This window comes from Taeniopygia guttata, chromosome 9, assembly GCF_048771995.1.
Source record: "Taeniopygia guttata chromosome 9, bTaeGut7.mat, whole genome shotgun sequence".
NCBI lineage: Eukaryota > Metazoa > Chordata > Aves > Passeriformes > Estrildidae > Taeniopygia > Taeniopygia guttata.
The window spans coordinates 8,581,964-8,597,931 of record NC_133034.1 but is presented as its reverse complement, the minus strand read 5'-3'; the positions used below and the strand labels follow the sequence as shown (position 1 = coordinate 8,597,931).

The 15,968-nt window shown below is 43.9% G+C and overlaps 1 protein-coding gene across 1 annotated transcript in view; it reads left to right on the top strand.

Annotated features, from left to right (window-relative positions):
* EPHA4 (EPH receptor A4) overlaps positions 1 to 15,968 on the top strand; it is a 103,631-nt gene that overhangs the window by 45,512 nt on the left and 42,151 nt on the right. Inside the window, exon 5 of the mRNA XM_030280793.4 lies at positions 10,801 to 11,139. Coding sequence (XP_030136653.4) covers positions 10,801 to 11,139 — 339 coding nt within the window. The remainder of the gene's footprint in view (positions 1 to 10,800; positions 11,140 to 15,968) is intronic.

Here is a 15,968-nt window from a genome sequence, read left to right as displayed (position 1 = left end):
AGAGCTCTGTGACTATGTTGTTAAAATTTGAATGCACATTAAAATAACACTGTCCTTATTTGTTTCCAAGGTCAAGGCTTTAAAAAAGGTTTGAAAGGTCTAAACACTTCAATTTTGTTAATGTTGCAGTCTAATATATACCTTTAACTCAATCTTGTGTTACTTTTAACATATCTCAGAGATAAATATTTGACTTGCATTTTCAAAAAAGAGTGAATTTACCTACCTAATAACTGTGGCTGCAAATGAGTAATTATGTAGGAGCTGATTATTTGAGCACATGTTTATAATGATTGCTTAGACTATAAACAATATAAATAACCAAATGTTCTCTTTTTCCTTCAACTGAACTTGTTCCTTTTCTAAGTTTCCAGTCAGATATGGATTATTGCCATTGTGGCTGCTAGGAAAAAGGAAAGCACACCACACAGTCATGCTGGCTACTTCATCATAGGTGGCTTTGTGCTGGCTTTGCCACACTTCCACACTTGTGCTGGCACTACTGCAGTCGTCTGCTGTTGGAGCCTGTTCCCTGTAGTATGATGCATATGGCAGTAGAGCCTCTGATCTTCAGAATTTAAATTTATGACATAATAACTCTTCCACATCTTTATATATATATATATATGCACCTTCAGTAAATGATTTTGCTCTCAAAACATCCTATGATATTGTTCATTATGTAAATAGTACATCAGAATTCCTTGTAAGCTGTAGTACAGCAGTTACAAGAGCAGAGGGAACAGTGGGTAGGCTGTAAGGAGAGAATGATTTTTCTTCTCAGCGTAGGCTGGGAAAATGGACCATCCATCCATCGCTGCATCGCTGCCAGACTGAGAGAAAGGGATTGTGAGTGATGGGAATCTCAAAGGAGAAAGCTGTCTCCCCTTGTGTGTGGTGACGGGCTGAAGGAATTGAATAAGAAGGGGAGTGGTTATGGCTTGAAGAGAAGAGACGGGGTAATTTGACAGTGTGTGTTTATAATCAGTAGACTTGAAATCATCACTCCTTTAAATACAGCAACTGTTTATTAGCTGTCTTCTGATTTTCTGGCCAGAGCCTTAAATTAACAGAGACATTTACTCAATTAAATGGGGGCTTTGATTTGGTTAGTCAGGACCCAGTTCTGTAGTTGTTGAAGTAAATTAGAGGGCAAACAGCATAAGAAATTTGGCAGTTGGGCCAATTACAGAACAGCTTATTTTTCTGGTTGGATTTCTTTCCTGTCAGACTGTCAGATAACTTTCTGGTTTCCACAGTGGAATTCTTTTTATCTGGAAAGAGTGAGTGAACACAGGTGGTATTGTCTGCAGCACAGTGCATTAGAGTAGATGTGATAACATGGCTTAGCATACGTGACAATGCGAAATGTTCTTATATGGCAGCTCTTGGAAGAGAAGCCAAGAGCCCAAAGGAGTGGTACCTATGAGCTTTTCCCACACCTCTGCCAGTGGTAACTGGACCTCTTTGCATAACTTCTTTAGCCTCTTTAGGAGAGGAGCTATTAATTGGATTGTTCTCTGGGTGAAAGGAACAAAGCCTATTGTGAAGCTGGTAACTGGGTTACTTCTGGCAAGTAAATAGGAAATCATACATTCCAGTGAAATGGGCATTTTGTCACTGGAGCTGGTCCAGCATCCCTGGCTCTGCAGAACTCCTGCTGAAGTCAAAGGAATCTTGCCCAAGTAAATAAATGAAGAATTGTTTACCAAATCATTTGCCTTATTATAACCCAGTTGTAAAGCTAACTATGCACAGAGAGGGGAGAGGGTGGAAATGGAGCAGATTACTGGTATTTTAAGTGACTGCTGCATCTTGTGGCCTGTTGGCTTTGGTCTCACCAGTTGTAAAACACATAATCTATGATGATAAATGGTCAGGAATAGCCAGGCAGGCAAGAAGTGAGGGCTGTCTGAGCTGCCTTTGCTTGTGTAAATTAGCCCACAACAACAGGAGACCTGTCCACAGCTGCTGAAAGAAGCAATTAGTGGCAGCAACATGGACAACTGTCTCAGGAAAGTGTGGGCTTTATTTGCAAGCTTAAATGTACAGGACTCAGGTATTTACTGTATGTTAGAACTTTTCTTTCAGATGGTTAAAGATCAACTACAAAGGCATATCTGAAGGGCATCAGCGCTCACATGCTGAAGCATCATTGACAGCTCCACTGCTGTACAGGTTCAGTAAAGCCTTACGAGTTGGACAGAGGAGGCCAAAGGGCTTCCTCTTGAACACTGTGCCTGGCACGGCTCTGCCAGACTTTTTAGTCAGCAAACATAAGGTGTTTAAAGACATCGATTATTTAATAATTACTTCCTTTGCATCCTCTCTGAAAATAGTAAACTCTCTATTTCACTCTCAGCCCTGCCCCCAGGGAGATGATTCTAGGATCATGATCAAATTAAAAAGCATTGATTAGAGTTGTTAAAGGCCATCCATGCAGTACCATCACGGTGAGGCCTTGCTGAGGAGCAGCAGTGTGACCCTGTGGGTGAGGCTGGCAGCACGACCAGCAGCCTAGCAGAGCCCTAGTGCTGCCTCTCTGTGCCCGAGCCAGCCCTTTCAAAGGCACCTGATGTACTTCCACTGCCATTTCACTGCTCTCTGCAGACATGCTCCAAAGAGCTTTAGAAGCGTTCATTGTATGGATCCTTTTTTTTGGTACACCTCTTTATTTGGTCTCTTTATCCTCGCTGTGTTACACACAAAAGCTGGCTCTCAGATCTTGTACAGCAGATGTGCTAAACTTTTCCCTGCTTCTGACAGAGCATTTCTAGTCAGGTTTTCTTGCTATTAGGCAGTTGGATACTTGCTCCCAGGTGCCTGCTGCTCCTTTAACTTATCAAAGACTTTGCTGCTCCTCTGTAGAGCAGCCAAGGCCAAGCTGCCAATTCAAAACAGGTCAGTTCATCCTGGGCTCCTTTTAAACCACCGTGCATCATAGCAACCTTCCCTGTTGTATGAATCTTGTTTATTATGTAGCAAATTAGCTCAAGATTTCTGAATGCCCTGAGTTCCCTTTGAAACCAGGGCAGATGAAGAGGGTCAGCATCTCTGGAGCAGGCTCGTAAAGAGGATCCTTTTGTCCGTCCTGGTCCAAAGCCCATTGAGGCCCGCTGGTCTGCCTGATTGACTCTGATTAGCAAACACCCATAGCTGGCACACAGCTGCATTTAACAGTATTTTTGCAGGGCTTTCACAGTCTTAGGGTGAAGGTAGAAAGCTTCAAACTGTAGCAGGTTATTGTATTATTTTTAATATGGTATTTTAATTTTTTTTTGTTAAAATAATTTTGAATCTTTATCAAGCTAAGATCTGCTTTTTCTGCTTCAAAAAAGAAGTGATATTTTCTTCAAGGAGAGTGCAGGAATGGTTAAAGAAGATTAAAGTCTTTTCTACATGCTTGAGGTTTTCTGATGTCTGGTGGGAATTGCCAATGAAGCTTCCTTCTGATTTCACACTGTCAGGCAAACGCAGGCTGAATGCAGTGTGACAACCCACTTGAAAATAATTATCCACTGCCCTGGCTGCAGAGACATCCGTTACTTGCTGGAGAAATGTGCTTTTACACGCGTGCCCAAGCAGTGGAGTAAATTATTTTTTAAATCATTTTCTCCTTCCAGGGCTCAAAAGTTTCATCCTGCTAGTTACTTAGTCACAGATATATATCTTTAGAAAACATTTTTCTTTTAAAGGAGCCACATTTTAAATGCACTAATCTGGTGACTGAGAGGATGCTCCTAACAAAGGCTTGCCTTCTTGAGGGTATATGTTTGAAATATCTCCATTAGCACTTCCATGGAGAGTGTGCTTTTCAGTTTGCATTTTTAATAGATCTCCTCCCACAGCCAGATCTTTCAAGGTAATAAATCTTAACTATAACAGAGGCTAGTAGTAAATAGATGTGGTTACAGTCCTAATACTGATAATATCAGTTCAGTCCTTAATGGGTAATGTTGCTGCCAGAATAATTCACTACCACTGTTGGTGGCTGAAGACTAAGCTGGCATAAAAAAAAGAACTCCTGAAGGAGCCCTCTGCCAGGCTGTGACAGAAACGTGCAGACAGGCAGCTATTTGTGGCTAAGAGAGCTTTATTTTGGATGCCACCAGAGTGGGTTTCTTGGAAGTGCTAAATTCACTTTAAAGGAATTAAATGTCAGAACCCTGTGCTGAAGTGCTTTTTGGTTTGTTTTGTGATGATTTTGTTTTTCAACATAAGAAAACAGTATTAAAGGCTACTTGTATCTGATAAAACTGGTCAAACCTTAGTACTCAACTTTATCTTCAGTCCTGTGGCCATGGGACCTCTGAAAAAAGGAAAGAGGAATTTTTTTACTCGTGTCTACCTTTGGTGAACAAAAGTTCTTTGCCCAAAATTTGGAGCTGCTAGTTGTCTAGAAGTGGGATTCTGGAGTCCTGTCAACCTGGGGCAGCAGAGAACCAAGGTGCAAGGTCTTTCTTATTTCTTCTCATTTTATGGGACAGCAAGGTCATTTGGGAGTTGTTTTGCTGGGAATCATTTCTTTCTCATCTCCGTTCTCTGTGCTTTAATCCACGCCTCATAACCATGCACTGTTGCTGAACTAAATTAACTGGTTTAGTGAAGACAGTATTCTTGATGTCAAACAAGTCTGTCTGGTCTCCTTGTAGAAAACTGTAATTGAATTTACCGCATACACCCACAGAGACTTTTAGAGAAACACCTTGCTGGGCACATCAGTAATAAAAAAGGAAGATGTAAAACCAGGGATATTAAAATCTCTGTCATAACCATTTAAATACAGTTCCCCAGCACAGTGCACTTACAAGTCTGCCTTCAGATCCCAGGGTTAGTTTTCAGGGGTATTTTTTGGCTGTGTGGATCTGTTGGGTTTGCAGCTGTAGGGAGGAAGAGAGGACTGACTTGGTTGGAGTCTCCCTGCACAGCCAACCAGCCCTGTCTCCCTGGAGCCCCTCCAGCTTCAGGAGCCCATCTACAGCATGTCCTCTGCCATGGCTTTGTATGGGTTTGTGGTGTGTGGCATTTGTCAGGGGAGGGGCTCTCCCCTCCCCACTTGTGTCTTTGTGGTGGTGCTGCACTTGCAGTCCTGCTTAGACCCTGTCCTGGGGCACGCTGCAGTCCTGGGCTGCTTTCCCTGTGCTGTGCATGAAGGGCTGGGCATGCTGTCCCTCAGGGCAGCAGGAATATTCACTCAGTTGTAGCTAATCCCCTTTGTGCTATCTTTCTTTGAAATCATTCACTGCATTGGGGTAGACATTCTTTCTCCTTGGCAGAATGACTTTGCCAGATTTGTGAGGCTGAGCCTCCTACATTTGTGCTGCTATCCTTTGGGGACAGGAAGAAAGGGGCTTTGGGATAACGTTCTCAGCTGGATGGCATCCAAACAACAGTCAAACAACCTGTTGATGTTTGACTTAACTATCTCTGATGCCCCTTAGTCTTTAGAGCAGCTGGTTTAAAGGAAGAATACTATACTCCTTGCAAATAAACAGCTTACTGAGGTGTTATTATGCCCAGTGTTAGTCTGCAGCCTGGTTTGCTTCCCAACAGTGTCCCCTTGCCATCTGCACCCCACAGGTGCTACTTCAGTCCTGGAGAGCAAGTTCATTACCGGGTTTTCACTGCAGAAGCTGCCTGTGAGTCACTGCAGCACTTGGACCAAGCTTGATCCCTGGTGTGCATCATCAAAGCTCCTTAGGTGTGCCCACAGAGACCTGTAACCCACAGACAGCTGCACACAGGGATCTCCTGTGGTCTGGAAGGAAGGAAGGAGACAGTCAGGTGTTGGTTTGTGCCCTTGTCATGGTTATCACCAGGTCTTTGTCAGTTGTACAGGTGCATGTGGGAGGCTTCTGACTGGAGAGAGACTTGAGTGTAGGAAGGGAGGGAGAGAAGTGTTGATAAAGGAAAAGTTAAAATACTGCCTGAATTTGTAGAAAGAGTGCTAAAATACATCAGGCCTGTTTATACAAGTAGTGCTTATGGCATTAATGCCTTAAAAACTCTTATTTCTGTGAATGTTTGTTTGACATAGCGTGCATTGTCCTTAAGACAGACAGGTCTCTCTATCTGTGGATGAAAGACAGATTGCTGTTATGGCTATAGCCTATTGCAGCAAGAGAAAGCCAAACAATCTGCATTGCCCAATATATTTAAGGAAATCTAATAGGAGGGTTAAAGAAGATAGTAAGATTAGCTTGATGAAGATTATTTGTTGCTAAACAGACTCTTCAGTGTTTCCCTCAGCCCTGACACACACAATGAACTGCTCCACCCAGGACCTTCCCATTTGCTTCATGGCTCACTTGATTTTGATGGGTTTATTGTGAAGCAAGATTTATGGAGCCCCAGGAAGGAATAAAATTGAAAACTTCCGTTCCCTGTGTTCCCACAGAGGAACAGAGGAGCCCCCCCATCCGTTCAGGGTGCTGGTTAAAGGGGCTGGAGAGGGATCCGGCTTTCAGGTCCCATGATCAAACCGTGTCCCCTTTGCAGTCACTGACATGAGAAGACTGAGTGGCTCTGCAGATGCATCTCTCAGATTCTGTTGTCCTGTGCAGGGAAAACAACAGCACCTGCCTTCCTAACATCATAAAATGAATTTTAAAATTAATTTGTTTTCAGAATTAAAATGTTTAGATTTAATTTTGATTTCCTGTAGGAGCTGTCACATTTTCAAACTGTTCCAGGCAGTGTGGCAGTACTAGCTCCATTCTTCCACAGTGCCAAATAGCCCATCCAATAGCAAGCTTCCATTGGCAGTAGATCGATGAAAAACGCTGTAGATTGTGGGATTTGTGACAAAATTACAGATGGTGGTGGTGATTCAGAAGCACAGGTCCCTGTCTCCTCTCTCATCTGCCCTGTAGCTAGATTTTTCTGCCAGAGGACGCAGGTTTGTGTGAGGGTGATGGTCTGGCTGTCAGGATGCTGTTCCCTGTGGGATCCTGCTAGCTGGGTTCACCCAGGTACTATCCTGGCCCTTGCAGCCTGCCCTGGCCCTGAAAGGGTTTGTCTCATCTATGGGCAGCAGCTCTGTTGTCAGAAACAAAGCAAATTCTGATCACCATTGAAGGAGCGGATCCGCCCTGTGTTTCAACATCTGAAACCAGGCCCATCAATCTGAAGCTATTCCCCGCTCCCTGTGCCAACAGCTCCATTGATGACTACACTCCAGGAAGAAAAGAAATTGCTTTTCCCCTCACTGTAATGTCAGCCCACCATTTGGAGACTCCCCCGCATCTTCCTTTTCAGGCTGGACGTGGTGCAGTCATCTCTGTGACCTGCAAGCATCTGCTTCCCTGGTTTTCCGCTTCGTCGCATCTCTGTTTAGACACTGCAATGCCCTGTCCCACATACTAATTACTGACTTTTTGCTTCTGAGGAGCTTGATTCATTCTGGCACATTTTCCCATGTGAAACTGGACTTAGAGCCTTGGAAAATATCTTAATGGACATCAGACTAAGTCTGAGTTTAACCCCAAACTGGCTGCTGTATCTGAGCTAAGAGGGACATCTTTCAGATGGCAGCTGTGGCAGTATGAACCCTCTCCCCGTGGAGGTCTTTGCTTCAGGAATACCCCTGTGAAATGGTGATATTCTGGGCCCTGGCAGAGCTGGTGCTGCCTGGGGAAGGAGGTGTTTGCACTGGCACCGCCTCACCTCAGCTCTCCTGGCCTCGCTGTGCGTGGATGCTCTTGCTTGTGTGGCTGCAATGAGTGAACGCTCTGCAAGAACACACCTTTTGCTTTTCCTCGCTTTCAGGCTCTTGATGTTTCCCACAGGAGCAGTTTCTGTTCAGGGCTTGCTGCTGCCAGGTCCTGAGCAGTCTCTGGGAGGACACACAGCCTCATCTCCCAAAGTCTTTGGCTGCTGCTCTGGCCAGGGCAGACCTTCACTGTACAGTGTGCACCTGGGCTTGCAGCCTGTTGAGGCTGCTCTTCCCCCTCGAGGCTTGTGTTGGTTTTCCCGTTGTTCCCTTGGCAGTGCAGAGGGACAGGTGTTGTTACCTGTGCACCTGCCTGCCCTGAAGAGAGCCCAGGTGTGAGGCAGTTTGGGGAAGTCCAGGATGGAGAGAATTTGTTTCAGTCCCTGCTCAGCAGTTCCTGTGCTGCCGCTTGAGTTGACGATTTCAGGAGTGTCTTCCACCTCATTGCACTCAGAGTTTATTTTTGAAAAGGAAGCTTGTGTATTTGCAGGCTAAGCAGAGACTTCACTTTCTTGTACCCAGGGGATCTGGCAAAGCCAGCTTTTGTGGGAAGGCGAGCTGGTTGGTTATGGGACAGAGGCGTTGGGCTGGGACTTGGGAGAGTTTTGACCACTGCCCAGATGTGCAAAGCTTGTCTTGTGTGCCTTTGTCTCACCACATCTCTCTCTGCCTCCATTTCCACCTGATGAATAGAGATTAAAACCAGTTTCTTTCCTTTTTCTTTCTCGCCAGGTTCTTGGATCAGGAACCGTCTCTTACTGTGTTCAGTAACTGATCTTTGAGTGAAAGGGTTTTGTCCTTAGGAGTCCGAAATGCTGCCAGAGCATAAATAAAAGCCATGAATGGCAGCCTGGTGGTGCAGCAGGCAGGAGGGCTCCCTGGCTCAGGGGCTGCACTCAGCTCTCTCTTCTTGCAGTAATTCTACCTGTCAACCCCGATTAACTCGGAGACTGTTTCAAAGGTTTGGCAAGAAGGGAGCACTTCCCTCCTTTCAAAAGAAATATATTAATTTTGTATTTTTGAAGTAAACACAGACAAACCATCCTTGCTTAGCTACTCCTGCAACAGAGACCTTTCATTTAGGTACTGAAGACCCATTTGACCTCTGTGTCATTTAAGACTTTTCCTAACCTACCTCTCTCAAAATAAGAGTCCTGTCTCCTGTTGAGCATGTGTTACATCCTGGTGGCTTCAAGCACAGACCTGAAGAGGTGATGTAGCCCTCAAAACCTTGTCCTATGCAGCCTGGTCAGGCCTCAGGCTTCCTTTGAGATGAACCTGATACATTGAGGAGGGAGCCACAATTAATCTTCCCCATAGTCATCCCTTAACAGCTTAACCTTTCTGCTGTTACACTTGATGAGTCACTTTGTAATTTCAGTAGAATTTCACATTTTCAATGTATTTGGTTCCTGTTTTACCACGATAACTGTTTTTGTACATTTGGCATATGAGAGATTATGACTTATTTATTTATACACTTAATGGAACTGTTGGTTCTGGCTGATTATTTTTTGCCAGGTTCATAGTTTCATAATGTTTGATAAATTTGCCAGAATTTTCTCCTTTCCTTCCTTTTCTATAAGGAGATCTAGTTGAACTTCTTTTGAATTGCAACCATCAAATGTATTTTGATGAAATCTAAGAAGCTTTCATAAGCTTACCTGTGTCTTGAATTTGTGACTTTAAAAATTATTTCCAGTATTTTTCTGCTAATAATATTTGTATGTAAAGCTCTGACTAGCAGTAAGCACAGCTGTTTTTACTGTGTTCCGGTTTGGATTGATACATTTTGCAATCTTCATTCTCATTCTGTTTCACTTCTGTTTGATGCTGTGCTTACCTGCAGCCCTATCCCAAAGCATTGTGTGTGTCAGAGTAGCTGTGTGCTCTGCCCCAAGCAGGCTGCCTGGTGATGGTCAGGGAGGCTTTTTGGGATGAATAAAATACCCATCTCTTTCATGGCTTCACTCTGAGTCATCTGCCTTAAATTTAAGGGTACAAAAAGTGTGTCTCAACAGTATTGAAATTAGATTAAGAGTTGCAGGATTAGCTCTTCTGCAATTTCAGTGTGCCTGTGGGTTTGGGGCCTGTGGGGATTTAAGCACATAAATAGGATTTGTGCCCGTGTGTTGGTCGGCGCAGGGCAGGGCTGGCCACGGCCCCTCTGGGGAGGTGCAGGAGGGGCTCTGCCCAGCCTGCCCAGGGAGGTCCTGCCTAGCCAGCCTTGGGCTCTGTGCTCTAATCCCATGGTCCCTGTGTTGGAACCAGCTGGGAGCTCTCTGGCAGCATGCTTATGAAGTCTCCCATCCCTGTGGTGGCAAACCTGACCTTGCGTCTCAAATCCAGCCTGACTGCCAAGCTCGTTTCTGCCCAGGTTTCTTTTTATCAGCCCTTCCTTCAGATGCTTGCCATATTTTCCTCTTCAGTTCTTTCACTTTCTCCAGCACTCCTCTGTTGTAAACTTTATTTTCCATCCTTCAAAGCCTTAGTTCTGTGTCTGGCTTCCTACTAAAATCTCCATCCTACATGCTGAAGTGTCATGTTCAAGTCCCTGCTTGATGGGCTTCAGTGTTCACTGAATGTGATTTGACATCAACTTGTCTGGAAAATATTGCACTTATATTTTTCAGAAAAAGATACCATGAGATACTTCTGTAATAATTTCAATGAAAGCCTGCCTGTAGGTAATGGGGGACTTTGAAAATCTCAAGTGAAGCAGAAGTTTGTGCATTTGATGCTTTGCTTAGGAGATAATGGAAAAAAAATGAGTGTAAGATATATAAATTTAACATTTTTCATAACAAGTGAAAAGGAAAAAGTCCCACTCCTGTTTAATTGCAATACTGAACTTTCAGGCTCAGTAGAGCTGGAAAATACTGTTAGTTCATCAGACAGGGAGATCAGAGGTGACTTACCAGTTAATTTTTTTGCCTTCATTTTGAGCATAGAGAAGTAAAATTCCACTTGGTCTCTGCTGTTCTTGAATGGGAGTTGCACAGCGGCCGGGACCCTTAACTCCGATGTCACTGTGTAAACTATGCTTTTTTTTCCCCTTAACTAAAAACACGTGGACTTTGTCTTTTTAGGCCCTCCATCTGCTCCCCAGCACCTGATTTCCAATGTCAACGAGACCTCGGTGAACCTGGAGTGGAGCCCGCCCCAGAACAAAGGTGGCCGGGAGGACATCTCCTACAACGTGGTGTGCAAGAGGTGCGGGGCCGGCGAGCCCAGCCGCTGCCGCTCCTGTGGCAGCGGGGTGCACTTCAGCCCCCAGCAGAACGGCCTGAAATCCACCAAAGTCTCCATCACCGACCTCCTGGCACACACCAACTACACCTTTGAAGTCTGGGCGGTGAATGGAGTGTCCAAGCAAAACCCCAGCCAGGACCAGGCGGTGTCAGTCACTGTGACAACTAACCAAGCAGGTAGGAGCATAAACAGCAGTTCCCTTCCCATCTCTGCTGCCTGTTTTGTAGGAAAGCTGTGATTTCCATTACGTTTAGCATTAGCAAATGAATGCGAGGAGCCCTAAGATGTGTAACTGGGTCAAACCCTTATTTTCTGGTGATTTATCTGGATAGCTGAAATGCTTCAGAGGCAGGGAGAGCAGGAGGGTTTGGGTGCCGTGTCTGGAGCAGGCTGTGCTGCAGCACACGCACGGGCAGGACGCTGGGAGGCATTCTGCAGAAGCACAACAGCACGGCTGCCCTGATCCCCCCCCGCCCACCAGCAGCTCTGCTCCTTGCGGGGGACACCCTGTATAGGGACACAAGGATGTCCTTGGTGTCTGCAGAGGGCAAATTACGTGCCTGGGGAGCACAGGGCTGTGCTCCTGGCCCCCTTGAAAAAACGCTGCGTAAGATTCAATGAGCGGAACGAGCGGGCGCCCGCTCGCCTGCCTGCTTGCTCTCCTCTCCTGGAAAGTCAATTAGATTCTGTCCCCTTGTTAAATAAATACCTCCTTAACCTGCTGCTGACAATGTTTCGATTGATCAGAGCTGGCATTGCTGTGGAAATCCTATATGAGCTTTCAACTTCATGCTGACTGATTTTTGCGTTTCATTCATCTGGGAGAGTGAAATTCTATTTCTGTGTTTACGAGATTATTTCAGATACCCTGGGCAGCTCTGCTTTTTTGGTACCCCATGATTGACCTCGTAAGGGCAAAGGCTGCAGCAGCAGATTGCCATTTTGTTTTGATGCTAATTTGTTTGATATTTTTCTTTAATTCCATGAAAACATTTCTTTTTCAGAAATGAAAACGAAAAGTCAGCTCGGGTTTAACACACAGGGTTCCAGTTGAATTTTTAATTTAATGCACAAAATTATATACATTTGAATATGACACTCTCTAAATGCAAATGAGATATCCAGACTGTCAGACTGGCTACAAGACCGTCAAACCTGTTATCTGATGGCTCAGAGTGCTGATTGCCTTCAGGTCCCGCAGATGTTGCAGGCTTTCAGCACCTCGGAGCGTAGCTTACAGGGTATCATTTATTACTGGGCTTACGGTGTATGAGACAATATTAATATTGCATATTTTGATAGGATCAGACCATATAAATATTTTGAATTCTGTTTCCTAGTAGGTGTGTGTGAAAAATAGGTAGGCATAGTCTAAATCTGAAAATTTTAGCTGTAGTCCAGGACATGTCAGTATTACCAGTGAGAGATACATTCAATTTTGCAGTGACAGTTACAAGCGAAATTGTCAAGTCCATGCTGAAGTGCCTTTGAAAATCTGGTCCAGTGTTTTTTGTTCTTCATATACAGTTGACAGCATCCCTTTTAAATTATGATTCAAAAATTCAAACCACCACTTTGCCTAGTGAAAAGAAGACTAATAGAGAGCAGGGGCTATTAGGGAGTCTTGGGAGAAAGCCGTGGGAGAGTGCTGTCATACGCTATAGGAAAAGAGAAGGTTGAGAACAGCAGCAGGGACAGTGTTTTTGTGCTCTGAATGCCTAGCAAAGAGAGTATTTCTGACTGATTTTGGCATGTGTAAGGATTAGTGGATGCATATATGCATGAATAAGCGAGCAGGATCCATCTACCGTGTGAAAATTCTACCATCTTATGCTTTTATATGCAAACCAAAATCTGATTGAATATGCAAATAAGAATTGATTTTGTTTATTATCCATGAGTAGTATTCTTCCCATGAGGAAATTTGTATTTTTGCCAACATTTCCAATTTCGAAACATGCCCAGTTTATCAAATGCGTCAGAGGGACGGAGAAAATTATACTGGTATAAATGAAAATTAACTCCAAGGTGCAGTGTTCTCCTGTTCTTCATACAACTTTGTGGTTTCTGCTGCATAGATGATCTAAATAGAAATGTGTGGCCTAAACCGACAGATCCCAGCTGAGATAAATAGCCTTACATATGCAAATTGTCCCATTGATTTTGGTGAAACTGCTTGCTTGAGTAAAGGTTTGTAACGTTAGACCCTTGGGTTTTACAAGTACTCATCTGTTTAATCATTGTAAATGTGTGTCTGGGGTGCATTAAAATCCTTGTGCCACTAATTTTCTTTCACTATATTTCATTATAAAGAAATCATGTCATCATGGTGCACTGCCACAGGCTTGGTTTTCATCTTGCACCTTTCTTACACTAATGTAAAGCTGCCTTGGTTTCTTTAAGGCAATTCTAAATTCAGATTAGAGCAAATCTCCTCCCTTAATAGCACTTCTTTCCTGTTTTACTAATAAAAATGGAGCCACCAACACCAAAAATTTGTAAATTACTTCATTGGTTGTATTCTCTATGCTTGTGCTTCCCAACACTTGATAGGAAAAAAAAATGTTGTCAATATGGGGAGGTTTTTTAGTTCTTTACATATGAGCAGTGCTTTTGGGTTGGCTTCTGGAGAATTTGCTAGAACTCTGCAAGAGGTGCACCGCTGAGGTAAATTCGGTATGCAAGAGACAAGGGAATTCTTCCTCATAAAAACTTGACCTTCCAAATAATGCACCTGTATAAAGTGAAGAAAATAGACAGAAATTTTCCAAGCAGTTTTTGATGTGAGGATCAGGACTGCAGGTGTCTGTGTGTTTGCCTGCTGTGGTGCCAGCCCCTGTGGAAGGTGTGCATTTGGAGACAGGCAGAAAGCAAGGAGAAATCACTTGTGGTGTATTCAGCACAGAGTTGATGGAATGCATTGCAGGGACATGAAAGGTGCAGTTGAAAAGCACAGGTGGGTTTTTGTTTGCTTTTGTCCTTTTACTCCTGAGATAATGAAATGAGGCAGTTTACTTTCCACTCTTCGTTTAGAAACTCTTTTCAGTTTCCAATACTATAGAAAAGTGTTTAAATGAGAATAAGATTTGCCATTCAAAGTAGGATCAAAAATCGTTTGAAAAAGTATTTTTTCTGCTTCTTTGGAAAAGGTATTGGTTTTTATAGCTTGCATTTTTTTCCCCCAAAAATAGCTAAATTTCAGGCTTTGAAGCAAGTAAAAATTTCTATCTTCTAGTGAAATACATTGTGACATTTTAAGAATTTTGAATTAATTCAGCTCATTGTTCTGCATATTTAGTATTTTTTTTTTTTTTTGAGCTGGGAGCTATTATTCTTTTCCCACATAAGATTAAAAAATTAGAGAAATCAAGGATGGAACACTGAGCTGCTGAAGCTTGGAGCCAATGTTCTTGGCACAATGAGTACTGCAAGTGCTGATATTGGGGGTCTCACCACTGGCAATGGTGGCTTTTGGGCTTTCACTTTTCAGTGAAATGAAATCAGCACTTTGTCCATCTTTAAAAAATTGTGAAATTATTTGTTGAAGAGGTGCAGGCCAGCAATTCTCATGTGATGCTGCTAGGAGAAGCTAATTTCAATAAGGAACTCTATCAGGCTGTTGACTGAGTAGCTCAGAAATCTCTGGGCTTTTTGGTTGGTTTTTTTTTTTTTTTTTTTTTTTTTTTTTTGCTAAGGTTAATGCTGCGAAGCTGTTCAAAATTAAAAGTAAAGCTCTCAATAAGGAGATTTTGTTCACAGCATGCAGGAAGCTTGTGTGGTTTTCTTTTGAAGATGCGCTGAACAGTTTATGTTTTTATTAAGGATGAAAGAGCTGAGCTGTTTGTGTCTCCAGCCTGAGAGGCAGGCTCCCTGCTCAGTCCCCCTGTGTGCCTGCCCGAGGGGCACTGCCACAGGGACAAGGTTTTTGCATGGATGCTGAAGCCATTCATAAGGCAGGGGAGTGGTGTGGGGGGCAGAGCCTACACAGGCTTAAATGAGATTTGAAATCCAAACTTATTTTCCTACTTGCTTGGCTCCCTTTGTTTTGTTTGCCTTTTATGAGGGATGGGTGTCCTGCTCACTCTTTTGCTTGTTGGAGTTACAGCAGTTGATGTTTCTGAACAAACAAACTGCCTGGTGATTTGTTACCATGTTAGGTTACCTTGGGCTCTGTGTTTTCTTAACTGGATTGGCAGAGCTAGATGGATGCAGGATGTGCCAATTAGGATGAAAATACAGTATATATAAATAAACTTACTACTTCTCCTGTTGTATCACCCTGGATTTTTCAAGCTGCCTGTGCTCAGGATCAAGAAATTATCTTTCTGGAGAATACCTCAGGCTCTCTGTCCTGGTTATTCCTGCTGCTGCTGCTGTCACTGCTCTGCCCAGCCCCTCTGTGTGTGCAGTGCCCCTCTCCTGGCCTGTGCAGCTGCGTGTTCCCCGTCCCAGGGCTGCCCCATCCCTGGCAGAGCAGGGAGCTGGCAGTGCTGCAGTCCTTGCCCCTCTCCTGTGTGCTCCCCTGGTCCTGCACTGGAGCTCAGAGCCCTGCAGTGGTTCAGTGTCCTTTCCAGGCAGGAGCTGAAATGGGTCACGGTGCCACCAGGATTTCAGCACCCCCAAGAAGTTCCATAGGAATTGAGTATTCTTCTGGGACAGGCTGCAGTTGTGGCGGACCCAAAATACTGACTTGCAGTGCAGGGAAGGGAAATGTCAGCTGTTACTCAGTTTTATTTAGCCTTTAGGTTTGTTTGTTGTTTATGTTCTTAATTCCTTTACTAAAAGGAAAAAAAAACCCAGATCTGAAAGATCCAAATCCGTTGGGGATGATGGTATTTTAAGTCAGAAAGGGCAAGGGGAGGGGGGAAAGAATTGGGAGTTATGACTTGTAAGTTCTACTGGACTTTTGGTAGGGGAATAGATATTCCCATTTTGCATTTTGGTGGGTCTTCTTTGAAAGCCCACATTTCCTTTCAAATGCTGATTAGCATTCCTCACGTGTTGT